The 12544-nt window shown below is 51.9% G+C and overlaps 3 protein-coding genes across 3 annotated transcripts; 2 read left to right on the top strand and 1 right to left on the bottom strand.

The window, feature by feature from the left end:
* Positions 1–2424: 2424 nt before the first annotated feature.
* ASPVEDRAFT_619543 (uncharacterized protein) lies at positions 2425–3517 on the bottom strand. Its single transcript, XM_040815588.1, has 2 exons — positions 2765–3517; positions 2425–2708 (listed from the first exon to the last, which is right to left on the bottom strand). Exon 1 carries the CDS (start codon positions 3323–3325, stop codon positions 2798–2800), a length of 528 nt encoding a protein of 175 aa, XP_040666906.1. The 5' UTR covers positions 3326–3517; the 3' UTR covers positions 2425–2708; positions 2765–2797.
* A 2019-nt stretch (positions 3518–5536) lies between these two features.
* ASPVEDRAFT_82682 (putative C2H2 transcription factor (Con7)) lies at positions 5537–7181 on the top strand (the record flags this gene model as incomplete). Its single annotated transcript, XM_040817236.1, has 3 exons — positions 5537–6214; positions 6423–6603; positions 6829–7181. 3 exons carry the CDS (start codon positions 5537–5539, stop codon positions 7179–7181), a joined length of 1212 nt encoding a protein of 403 aa, XP_040666905.1.
* A 2525-nt stretch (positions 7182–9706) lies between these two features.
* On the top strand, positions 9707–12526 carry ASPVEDRAFT_190835 (pentatricopeptide repeat-containing protein). The gene is made up of 2 exons (XM_040809072.1): positions 9707–10481; positions 10551–12526. The coding sequence occupies exons 1-2, from the start codon at positions 9921–9923 to the stop codon at positions 12333–12335; spliced, it is 2346 nt and encodes a 781-aa protein (XP_040666904.1). The 5' UTR covers positions 9707–9920; the 3' UTR covers positions 12336–12526.
* The last annotated feature ends 18 nt before the right edge of the window (positions 12527–12544 follow it).

The following is a 12544-nucleotide window of genomic DNA, read 5'->3' as shown; positions in this document are numbered from 1 at the left end:
TTGGGATTTAAATTTTGGGACTTGATGATCGAGGTCACTTAAACTTCGAGAGAGGAGCCTGGGGGCTGGAGCACTGTCCACCGTTCCCTTCCAGGTTCCAGGTTAATCTCAGGGACGGGGCACACTGACCGATGAAGTAGGAGTCTTGCTCAGTCCACGGAATTGCCCGTGACCTTGACTGTGGGTGGGCCTCAACTCTAGTCACGGCCGAAAGAGGGACTCCATAATGACTGTCCCAAGTCGGCCTTGTGCATTCGTGTGGTTGAAGTTACACCGTGCCTCGCAGTGCTTTGCAGGCTTTCCCCTCGTCGATAAGGAAAAGACCGCGGAGGAACTTCAGCCAGCAGATGCCGTACGGAAAATGCGTACCGTATGCAGTGCGTATGACAGGAAACCGATGCTGGTTTCGCAGCCGTATGCCGCTATGCCGTTCGCAGCTAGCCGGGAAATTAATTCTGGCCCGTGGCTCGGGTAGGGAGCACGCTAGACGGACTAGCATCAATCTGGATTAGACTGCCACGGATAAACTTTGAGAGTTCTCAGCGCGGAACTCGGGTTTTCCGCTGGCAACATCACGATTGGGCAGGAGCCTGCAAAGCTCGAGGAAGGCCTGGAGGATGGAAGCCGGGAGGCCTGCAAGGCATTGAACGGGCGAAAAGCCATGCGGTGAGCATGCCAGGACCTGGGTAGTTCCCATCTAGAGCAGCCGTAGAACATGCATGGAAGAGAGAACTGGCTGGCTGGTCCCTGTCTTGGGGGTTTGAGACGTATCTATCAACTGAGTACCATGAGTACCGGCGGCGTCGCTGAGTGCTGAGCGTTGCGCCGCTGGCAGCCGGTCTTGCGCATCAATTCGAGCGTGCTGGCGTCGCTGAAACGAACATTTGGCCTGACATGACATTGAAATTCCAGGCTACCTGCCTAATCAGGGTGAAAGCAGAGATGCAATTGAATCATGATTCCTTGGCGCCCTCGAGTCTTTGGCTGCCGGAGATATACCGGCCAATTACAGCGAGGGTTCACTGGTGCAGCCTTCCAGCCTTTCTCCTGAGTGAACTGTCCCAAGCGAGGAATCCTTTCAAAGACTTAAATTAAGGTAGCATTGGATATCTGCAGGTCGTCCAGCCAGTCGTTTCGTCGATTCATTTTATTTTATTTTATTTATTTATTCCTTTTGGCTTCGGGGCATGCTTTCCGTGTTGCAGCCCCCTCAGCTCCAGGAAACTGGACAGCGTTGGCTTGCATCTCAATGGATGGAAAAACTGCGAGGCGCGGCTATCTGAAAAATCGGAAATCGGGACAGCCCAGAGAGTGGTGTTTGGTACTGGTTCTTCTATTGGCGGACACGGTATATTTATAGACGTTGAGACGGAATAATACAATGCAGGGGGAGCATCGAAAATTATTCTCCTTTTTGTTGCTATTCGGTGAAATATTGACCTCTTCAAGAGTAATAATGACATTCGCTGATAATCTGCAGCCATGGAGAGCAGAACCTCAAAACAAGGTGTGCTCTAAGAACGTCAACGCGCTGCTAAAGGCTGCTAAGGCGCTCCGGTGCAGGCTATGGCCAACGACGGACTCGCCCACGTGGATCATCTTCCGGCACCAAAATAGCTTACTCTGCGAAGTCGACAGACTACAAGATGTTATCTGAGCTTATTACTCCGTACTATTATCATCATCGCCATTCTTCAGCATTCCGTCTCAGTGACGTTGAGAGTGCTTTTCTTACAGTAATTACAGATACGAAAAGGGGGCGAAATCATGAAACTGACCCGTCTGTCGGGAAAAAGGGGGGGGGGGGGGGGGGAGGGAAGATGTCAGCATGAGCAACCCATTCCAAGTTCCAACCATGCAGGGGTTCTTGGAAGTTCAAGAGCAGTGCCGGAACCCGCAGCCAACCTGGAAATGCACGTCTCCAACCTCGGAAAGGCCACTCTGAGCCCTGAAGCGACAATTCAGCTGGTTTTGCTTGGGTGCCGCCGGCTGATTGGCTGTACCCCGCGCGGGCGGAGTTGAGTTGAACCCACTGCATTATGGATTGCAAATGGATTCTGTATAGAGTATCGGTGAGAAAATCAAAATCAAAACGAAGTATTACCATTACCAAGCACGGATATAAATGCCGTTGAGGCCTTGAGGTGGTGGTTTGATCCTGATCCCTTGGGGGCAGCTCACCCCCGGATATCCGTCTGAATTCATCACTCCCTCCTCACGCACATGATGGATGCTCTTTTCCGCGGTGGAAACTCGGGAATTATTGGCCCTCGCTGGACAGTGGACACTGGATATCACTCCTCGGCGACTGAGCCACGAGGCTCAAGAAACAGAACTGAGAAATTGAGTTGGGGCTATCTCGAGCTTTGGTATCGGAGAACAACCGCGCCTCCGTGATTAAAAGATGGGTCCTATCCAAACGGAGTATCCTCGAAGCATCCATGAATCCACGAGATGGGGTGTCCAGGTCTATCATCAGGGGACGGTGTTTGACCTTGAACAGGCTCCAGTGGAGCGGTACTTTTGACAAAGATACTCTCGACTTGCGCCCTCCCTCATTCTCTTTCCAACAGTCGGTCGAGGTTGTTCCCGTGAAGCTCGATTAATTCCGGTGAGTCTCCACAATCCCCGCTGCGGCTTTGCTCCTTCAAGTTATCTTGTCATGCAATACTGGAGAGCTCTGGGGGCTTTCTGGCGACTCGGCGCATCTGACTAGTTCACGTTGTCTGCGAGAAAGTACAGTCGATTGTATCATCGGACATACCTTTGACATATCGCAATTTCGAGTTCCATCCAATCAGTCCATCCCCCGTACCAAGGTACCGGCCGTTTTCCATGCCCATCGGCTTCGCTCGCTCTGCATCTCTGATCGCAAGATTGGACATGAATCTGAACCAGAGGGACCCATGAAAGCATGATAGCAGCAGCCGATATTGCTAACTGGAACGAGAAATAAACTCAAATTGTCAAATGGCCCCATTTTCCTGGGCCATGATTGGACCATACTTGTCATGTTCCCCACCGCAGCGTTCCTGACTTGCGCAAAACGAGCAAGCGCTGGACAGGCCTCCGAGGTCGGGTGCCCACCAAATTGCTGGGTCCCATCACGACTTCCAGGCTGGGGATGATTGATGCTCAGAGCAAAGAGTAAAGACCACCTTGCGGGCGATTCTCCGTCCAGACGATGAGATCCAAATCTCCTGATTTGAAAGGGCCCGGGCTCGGGTTGGCAACGCCGCAGCATCCCCACTGTTGCAATCGCCCTCATTGGCAATCCGCCAGCCTCGAGCAACAGGTGACCATTGCAGCGACCTCCTTTTCCCATTACTCGTTGTTATTGGTGAGCTGGGCTCTCCATCAGCCATGACCGGCATTAGCCGCCCCCGTTACTTGCCTATCATGGTACTTTTTGCCTCTGTTTTTGTCATTTTCTGAGTTTTCTCTTCTTCTTTTCTTTCCCTTGTGATTTAATACGCACAGTAATATATCCCACCAATCCTTTACGTAGGAGTATTCGAGGGAATTCGGCATCTTCTGCCTCTTCCTTAGCTTGAACTGTGTTAATGCGAGCATTTGATACTGGAACATCATGATATCCTCCGTCAGCCTCCACCACGCGCGCTGCACGCGCTCCTTAGTCTCCCCCGACCTGCGCTACGGCCCCTTTTCGCCTAGCCCGGGACTACCTCGCTTCTTCCCTTTCGGATAATATGGACCTCACACTGGTGTGCCATCAACCGTTCCAAAGTCCCAGCCGTTTCTCGGGCACGTCATCCATAGTCTATCTTTGGCTAGCCACTAGCGGCGCGGTGAGCAATTCCCCCTGGTGCCCACTGCCCACGCTCGCCCACGCTCCGGGCCAACGATCTTTGGCCATCCCCACGAGCCCGTCGCGATTCTGCGCTAGGTTCACGACAGACCTTCGCAAGGTGCAACCGACACGCGCACCGTCCAGCCCAAATCGCGGGTAGACCATCGCTTCCAAGCTCTAAGTCCCGACCACTATTTCGACTATCATCAACTTACTCTCGACTTCATGTTTACCCTTGCTTGCCCACAGCTATTCGTTACTCCCACCTCTTTTCGTAGCGACAGGGGGCCATTGAGGGACTGCCGTCAAGCAGGAATAGGGTTGCATGCGTCTGACTCGTTCTTCGCCACACTTGCGCGGGAGGAGAAAAGGAAACATCCAAATAATACTCAAATAATAATAATAATAATATCATGCTGCCCGGCGAGAGTCAGCCAGACAAGGAAAGCTTAGCCGGGTTGGAAGAATCACAGAGAGCGCCTTGGCTGTGCTCACTGTGTCCTCAATGAGGGGAGCCAGTGGGTCCGAACGGGCCCGTCACCAGAAAGCGACAACACTCCGCCCGGCAGCCCACCAGCAGCCAACCAGCAGCCCGCAAGCCGGGCCCCTCCTGTGACAATACGGTACCAACCCCCCTTTCCATTGTGACGCCGTATTTCAGCAAACAATTTCTTCATTGCTCCAACTCCCCTTTGGGCCCACGCGCCGCTCCACCATATCCTCGGATCCCACGAGGTGCTCTCTCTTCTGTTCTGTCCTGAAAGATTGTTTCTCGCTCTGTCGGGCTGCCTTTAAGACGCGCCTTTCCTGCTCAAGCCTGGTTCTGCCGAGTCGAGTCAAAACCATCTTCCCTCCGGTCGCTTTTAGGGTGATTGTGCTCCCAGGCTCGCCACTTGGATCGAGGCTTCGTCTCCTGCGCTATCACTCTTTCGAGCTGGTGGATTCTACTCTATTTTAGCCCCTTCTCGTATAGTTGTGACGGCCTGCCTCTGGCTCTTATTCCACTTTTACTTCCTTTTTTTTTTCTTACCCTTGGCCCCGGCCCCATTCTGCTCGTCGACTTGTCTGTCCTCGTGCTGATTGCTGGCTGTCGTGCCCTCCGCCACCTGCAAGCGCCAGTCTCCGTCTCCATCACCCTAACAGGGCGACTAAGCGATTAAGCATCGCGATCCAGCATCTCTGCTCTGCATCTCCCGAGCTTGACAGCGTTCTTCACTGCTGCGCTCGTCTGGCTTACCCTTCACTGCTTGTGGTAATTTTTAATCACTGTCCTGGAGACCTGGAAAGATTCCGTTTCGCGCCCTCATAATTACGCGTCGATCCTTCCATTATTTTCTTTTCTCCTTCACACCTCTCATCCTGCTCCTCTCCCCCCGGCCTGAACGTGCAGACAGACGCCTGCGTGAAATCGGCCGTGTCCAACTCGTCCCAAAAGCCACTAAACCAGTACGTTCCAACGAAAAGAGGGGGATCATCCAAGCCTTCTCGACACGGGATCACACTAGGATCTCTGAACCCCAACTCAATCCTCTCTCCCCTTTCCCCATTCTCTACTATCTACCTACTTATCCGCTTCGGATTCCCTTTTCTTGCGTCCACAAGCTCATTGTGTCCCTCCAACGCGTGAATCAACAGGCGCGCGAGACAAGCTAGCTTGCAGGATCGTGTCAGGGAAACTTCGTCCCCGGTAGCGACCACCTTTTTCTTCCCTTCCCTTTCTATTATATGGACAACAGGCCTGCTTCCGAGTACGCGCAGTCAGGTTCGCATTCACCGTATCCACCGTCCGTCGCGACATTTTCTGAATTCATAGCCGCAGACCAGGCATCTGCTGCTGCCACTGCTCAGTACACCCCCCAGCCTGAGCCTCGCCCCAACCCTCAGTACACTCCCCAGCCTGAGGTGCGACCTGGCACTTCGTCCAACACGCCCCAGTCCGACTACGCTCTGAACCAGCCGCCCCCCGCTGCGCGCTCTCCTTATCCCGAATATTTGGCCCGCCCGCCTCAATACCATCACGCGCCGAACTCCCAACCTGGAGGTGCGGCAGGTATGGCTCAAGCAACAAGTCCGTCCATACACACCCTCAATGATGGGCACCACAATGGCCATCGCAATCACTCGAACATAAAGTCTGACCCGGGCATTGTTCCTATAGATCCCTCGATTGCGGCCTCTAGCCCCACCTATCCTCCCCCCTACTCGCCCTACCAGCCTCAGGGCCATGACATGGCCCAGTACCAGGGCCACCCCCCTCCTCCGCCTCCTCAGATGTATGCGCGTCCAGACTGGTCGCATGGGTATCCGCAACACCAGCACGGTCTGCCAGGACCCTATAGCTCCCCTGCCACAACGGTTGGTCCCGCCTCCCCTGCTGCGACCGCAGGGCCGCGCCCTGGCCAGGTATGTTCTTGATGATTTCGGCGTCTGTTTCCAAAGGCTGTGCAATTTCTTTTGATTGTTGTCTTCTTGGGACGTCCTTCCGATGTCAGGGCTGCGGTCGGGCTACTGCCTCCCAGGACGTGGAGATGCGGGCGCATTATTCATCAATTATTTTTTTCTAAAAAAAATAAATAAACATTGTTCGAAAACTGACCAGGGATTTTCGCAGGTTTACTCGTTCGTTCCCATTCCCGGTGCTCAGCAGCACAAGCGCCCTCGTCGCCGATATGAAGAGATTGAGCGTATGTACAAGTGTGGATGGAATGGCTGCGAAAAGGCGTATGGCACTCTGAATCACCTGAATGCTCACGTTACTATGCAATCACATGGAGCGAAGCGAACTCCCGAAGGTGAGCTGAACAAAAATAATCCATACTTTGATTGTTGTTGTTGTTGTTGTTGGTGTGCCGCCGTTGCAGCTGCGATGGTTTGGCTAGTGCAGGCTGCGGCACGCGCTAGTCGAGTTACACAGCTTTAGCGTTGCGGATCGCAGTAGCGTGACAACTTCCCGAGTAAATCGGCGAGCTATGGGATTTTATCTCAGACTATGAACGGCATACTGACCACCGCTGCAGAATTCAAGGAAATTCGCAAGGAGTGGAAGGCCCGCAAGAAGGAGGAGGAAGCTCAGCGCAAGGTCGCTGAGGAGCGCGAGCGCGCCGCCGCCGCCGCCGCTGCCCAAAGCCAGATCGATGCTTCTGGCGCCGGAGACCCTTCACAGGCCGGTCAGCCTCCTTCGTACCCTGGCGGTGTCCGACCCCAATTACCCCCGATCGGCTACCAGCCTGCCGAAGGTCAGGTCCCTGGTCAATACGGCGCTGGTGCTGGTGGAATGGTCTACCAGGGCAACGGGCAAGTGGGATACCCTCCAAACTACCCTCACTCGCCTTATGGGCAGAGCGGTCAAGTGTATCAGCAACGTAAGTAGTCAGTCCTTCATGTTTGCTTTGTTTAGGACCGGGCCATGAAAGTGGCACAAAAAGAGATGGAAGAGAGGATGAATGCCACAAGAAGAAGTCGCCATGGCACACATGAAATGCACGTTACGAAGGTCCTTTTAAAGCCTATTGCTATAAAGGGATATTGTAGCTGATCGATGATGGCGTCGCAGAAAACCAATCGACCAGCTACCCGCAATAGATGTCTCTCCACCTTTCCTTTTCTAAGTTCTTGAAAGGTTGCATGTTCTAATACCTACCAATACCCAAACCCCAACCCTCAACTCTTAATCCCACATCGCCGTCTGCCTTGGGGTCTAATTTCTTGAGATCTTGCGCACATGATACCACTTCTGGCCATGATTTGCTCCAGTCAAAAAAAACGGCCTTTGCGACTCATGCTTCTGTCTCCCATCATGTTTGATGTTTTTCCTTTTCCTGATTTTCATTGTCTCTTTTTTTTTTTTCTTTACGTCTGTTCCTTCATGTCGAACTAGATGGCCGGATGAGAAAGAAAAGACTGTTTTGAGTCGGGACTTGTCTTTTTCCGTTTTTTTTTAACGCCATATGCAGATACTTGGCTCTGCAATTCAGCTTTGTGATTTGGGATGGATATCTGGCGGGGCTATCTGATCTACGTTGAATATTGACTACGCTATGGTGACTTGTGCACCTGTGAACTACTACTACCACTACCACTACTACGCCGTTACTACTGTTTTGAAGTCTCCGATTTGTTTACTTTTCTATGACCTGCTCCAATTCATGTGCAATATCCCTTGTCTTTCCTTTTCCTCTTTTTTGCGCGGTTTTGTCCGGATTATTTATGCTCTAATGCCAATGCAAGAGCTGTTGTAGAAATCTCAATTCAGACTCATCTCTTCTTATACTGGAACTGGATCTTTATACTATGCGGTATCTACTTCTAGTCGAGTTACAACCGACTGACTGCAAAATGACTACGACCAGATTGAAAGTTTGAAACCTAGTTATCTGGTACTGGTATTCGGTAGATACTAAACTATGACATGCAGTGGTTCTGGAGTCAGCACCTTACGGGGAGGTTAAATAGAAAACCTGGAAAGACTGTCGGGACGGGACGCAAGTTCCTGCATTAGCAGCTTGACTATCGCCCGCGCCGTTCATGCGCTGCGCTGCAAGCTGCCAGTGCCTAATAACGGTCACTAGTCAAAGCCACTCAAAACCACCAAGTAACTAGCGCATATCCAGTACGATCTCGACTAGTCTGGTGTTGTGTAGACTCAGTGCCCAGTGGCTTCCCGCAAGACATGCATGCATGCATGCATGCATACTAATTAATGTGCGTCATTTGAGTCATAAGCTAGTTTACTGATTAGTTGGGCAAACTCTTATTTATGAATGTGAGGTGTCAACGCCAATGGGTATGTGCGTCTGTACGTGCGTAGTTCCGATGTTTCGCAGCCTTAGTCTGTTTACTCTTTACTTACTTGAGGTAGTCTAAGCTACTAGTTCGTTACCCCCCCCACCAAACCTCTTTTTATTTCCGGGGGGGTGGTTAAAATTGCGGAGGGAGACCGGCGGGGAGGGACGTGAGTCACTTACTTACTCACTCCGCACTAGTATAGTAGGCCTTACCTGAACCCTGCTCGAAGGATCTTCTGTAAGTTAGAAGAAGTCAAGGCAAGGTAGCTAAGCTTAAGTTGGCTCCAGCTTGCGGTTTTCCCGTTTTTAGGGCCCGCTGAGGGGTTTCGGCGCTAAGTGTTTTATTCTTAGTCCGCTGTTTGGATCTTGGGGGAGGGAGGCGGGAGTGGTACGTAGTCCGTACGCACTACGCAAGCTTAGTTTTTAGCCTTAGCCCTAGGCTTAGGTTGTTTAGTTCCCGGCCGTGCCTGGTGCGGCGTTCCGCTGGTGCCAGAGCCAGTTGTAGATCAAGGTTGGAACTAAGGTTGGAATGCGCTAACTCGAGATCGGATCTTGGATGGGCGTGCGCTTGGTTCTGGTTGGGCTAGTGGCTGGGCTAGCGTGCTGGCTGCTGGATTTATATTTGGCTGTTGGTGCTATTCCTAAAGGGGGTGTGCTAGCTTGGTACGGCACCTTGTACACCGTAGTAATGCCACGGCGACGGGATGGGCCTGTTGTGGTGGGTTGGTGGCGATAGTTGGGCTGGTTGGCTGGCACATGGGATAAGTGTCTGAGATGGGAATGAGGGTTTTGGTAGTTACTGTGCTTGTTTACTTTGGATAGCTGGATTTAGAGGAATGGATTATTTGGTGGTGGTGTAGATTGGTAAAGTACGTAGGCAAGCGATCCTGGGGCACGCTGTTGAGGGGTTGATGTTAATTGGTTTTCTAATAATTCTAAATGGCTAACCACCGTTTTCGATCCCAGCCTTCATTGTAAAGATTGCGCATTCAATTATCTTGTTGACCTTGTACTTGTCGCTGGAGAAACCGGTCACGTGGTGATAGGTGATGGCTGTTATCCGGCGCTAGCAGCGATTTTGGCTCAAACATTTTTTGAACTTCCTTCAGCTCACGCGCCATCATTGGTTTTGCTCAAGTACAGCCTGCTGGGTGAACAATTACGATAATAATATAATATTAACTGGCTTTTAGCGCTTCCTTCGCATTTATCATCCCCAATCCCGCATTCGAATCCCCCGTGCTGGGATTGTCGCATTGACTGTTGCACGATACCTCGCGAACTCACGAAGATTACACACCTTGAACCAACCCCCGGAAGCTTAGATGCTTCGTTGCAGCAATGCCACTGCTTTTAGAACGCAGTTTACGGCAAATATGGCCCTGAGGGCACCGATTCCTAGGGCTCTGCCATGGATCGGTGCTCCACAAAGGCTTCCCCCGTTTACGCAGGGTGCGGTGAGGCAATTTGGCACAGAGAAGAGGGAGAAGAGGACGGGAAAGGGGAATCGGATATTTTCCGCGAAGGATGATCTTCAAGAACCGTCCCAGCCCATTACGACTCCGTTCACAGCCGCGAAACGGAAAGATCGGAGAGATCCTCGGCTTGGACTGACGAAGGAAGATAGTCTGGTGCTGATTGCGACCAACAAGGGCCCAAGCGTCTCGAAGAAGGCGGTTCGAATGGAGTTGGTATGGCTGAAAGATCGGGCTATGCTCCTGGAGCAGACGCGGCGGATGCTTAGACGCGATAATGTTGCGATGGCGGCGGCGCTGGTTCGGGAAGCGCAACGTACCGGATATGACACTGCGGCGTCTTGGAATGCTCTTCTGGATTATTGCATGCTGAAGAAGAACCCGCGGGCTGCGTTCAAGTTTTGGAATGATGTATGCTTCCCCCGACTTCTGTGATTGGCCTTGCTTTCTCGTGCTAACGATCCTTGTTTCCGTGTTTAGATGAAGAAGCGCGGTTGCATGCCTAACGAACATGCATACACAACTATGTTGCATGGATTGAGTAAGATGGATAAAGCTGCCTCCTACGACGTTGTGCCGACGGCTCGTGTGGTTTACGACTCTCTATACGCTCCTAATAGCCTGGTTAAACCGAGTCTTATCCACACAAATGCGATGTTGAATGTGTGCGCACAGCACAATGCTATGGATGTGCTCTGGGAGATCGCTGGGGCGTTGCCCGAAGAAGGACCCCATTCGCCAGACTCGTTTACCTATACAATTATCCTGAGTGGTATTAGGGGCTCCATTCAGAAGGGCGTGGGAAAGCTCCAAGGCTTCGAGGCGGACAAGGCCCGGCTCAGACGGTTTGAGGGAATCAAGGAGGGCAAAAGGGTATGGGCGGATATTTTGTATCGATGGAAACATGGTCAGATTGCCCTATCGAATCAGCTTGTTTCGGCTATGGCAGGTCTACTCTGGGAAGGCACTGGTGATTGGCATTTATACGAGGTGCTTCAGCTCTACCATCAGACGGCAGGACTTCCCATTCTCGCCAAACAGCCGCGTCGCGATTTGTCCGCGGCGTCAAATCGAGCGCTCTCGCGAGTCGGCAGCGACTTTACGTATGAGGCACAGGTGAAAGCCGGAAAAGCTCCCGCCCCTGAGGATGTTGTCCCGTTTGTGGATGACAAGGGCAAAAAGTTTACTCCTACGGAAAAAAAAGCGGACGAACGAGATGTGCCTGCACAGCCCAAGCAAGAAGAGGGAAATGAGGAAAATTTCGACCACCTTTTCGACCCTGTGCTCCCGGAGGATGCACGGCCTTATACGGGTTCTTTTGTGGGCTCAATAGACGGCCCGACTTATATTCCTCTGGGTAACCGGGAGCTCTCTGTTATCTTGGAGACATGCTTACAGATGACTAACGCCGCTGGACCCGGAAAGGCTTACTGGACGCATCTTACAATTGAAGATCACGGATATTCTTTCCCCCCAGACCATCGCTCGTATGTGGCGTATCTGCGTATTCTCCGCGTTGCTCGTTCGAGTCGTCTTACGGCCGAACTATTACGGAACCAGATGCTCCCAGCAGGCTTCGAGCAAGGCTTACCTTTCCATATCGCGCTGAGCACTTGCAGGCGTGACCGATTGAACCCGAACGTCCTGAAGAACGCCAATTCAATGCTGGAGATGATGAACGAGGGTCTTTTAATACCTGATCACCGAGCAATAGGTAGCTACCTTGATCTCATCAAAATGCTAGAAGACAACCCCCAAGACCTCGTGTCTCTGAACGGCCTTGATGTGGATAAACAGACGGCGTCCACTAAGCTGGAGACCATGGGCCGAACACTAACGCTGAACCTGCTCCAGGTGGCCGTGAAAAATCTCCGCCCCTTGGTTGCTAAACTCAGCGAAGCCATGACAGAGAGCTTGGACCGCGCTCCTGATTTGACCGGGCGTAGCGGCATCGAGCCTCAATTCGTCAAAAAGCAGGCTCAATCCGGCGCCCAGGTCCTTGCGGTGCTGACACGGGTGAGGTTGCTGGTTGACTCAATATTGAAGCGTCATAACGACGACCTACTTTCCAAGGAAGCCCGCAAGGAGCTCGAAGAGGAATCCCTGGCCTTGCGCAAGTATTCAGACGTCGATGTCATCAAGAGCGCCAAGGCCAAGACTGTATTCCCGACTGCTCAGCAACAAACCACGTTTTTCGATACCCGCAAGCCTATACCGATTAATGACACGCCTGTGGTGCGTCATGATATACCTGTGGATCCATGAGCTTCCATGTACAGAACTCTTATCTTTACTCTTTCTTCTCGACACGGCCGAGTTTGGCTGTTCTTTTTGCTCTCCCTTCTACACTGAAGCATATTGTGGCGTTGATGTATATTCTTGGAAGCCGGCTTTGTATAATAGACTAGAGACATGTATACTGCATATATACACAAAACCCAACTACTCTAATACTCATGAATATTCACATTATC

Source organism: Aspergillus versicolor (genome assembly GCF_001890125.1).
Source record: "Aspergillus versicolor CBS 583.65 unplaced genomic scaffold ASPVEscaffold_4, whole genome shotgun sequence".
Classification (NCBI taxonomy): Eukaryota; Fungi; Ascomycota; class Eurotiomycetes; order Eurotiales; family Aspergillaceae; genus Aspergillus; species Aspergillus versicolor.
This window is presented reverse-complemented; position numbering and strand designations above follow the sequence as displayed.

Excerpts from the sequence above, each read along its gene's own strand:
- ASPVEDRAFT_619543 (XM_040815588.1), bottom strand. The coding sequence starts at position 3,325 with ATGGGAAAAGGAGGTCGCTGCAATGGTCACCTGTTGCTCGAGGCTGGC.
- ASPVEDRAFT_190835 (XM_040809072.1), top strand. The coding sequence starts at position 9,921 with ATGCTTCGTTGCAGCAATGCCACTGCTTTTAGAACGCAGTTTACGGCA. Across the intron at positions 10,482-10,550 it reads CGTTCAAGTTTTGGAATGAT|ATGAAGAAGCGCGGTTGCAT; the intron begins GTATGCTTCCCC and ends TTCCGTGTTTAG.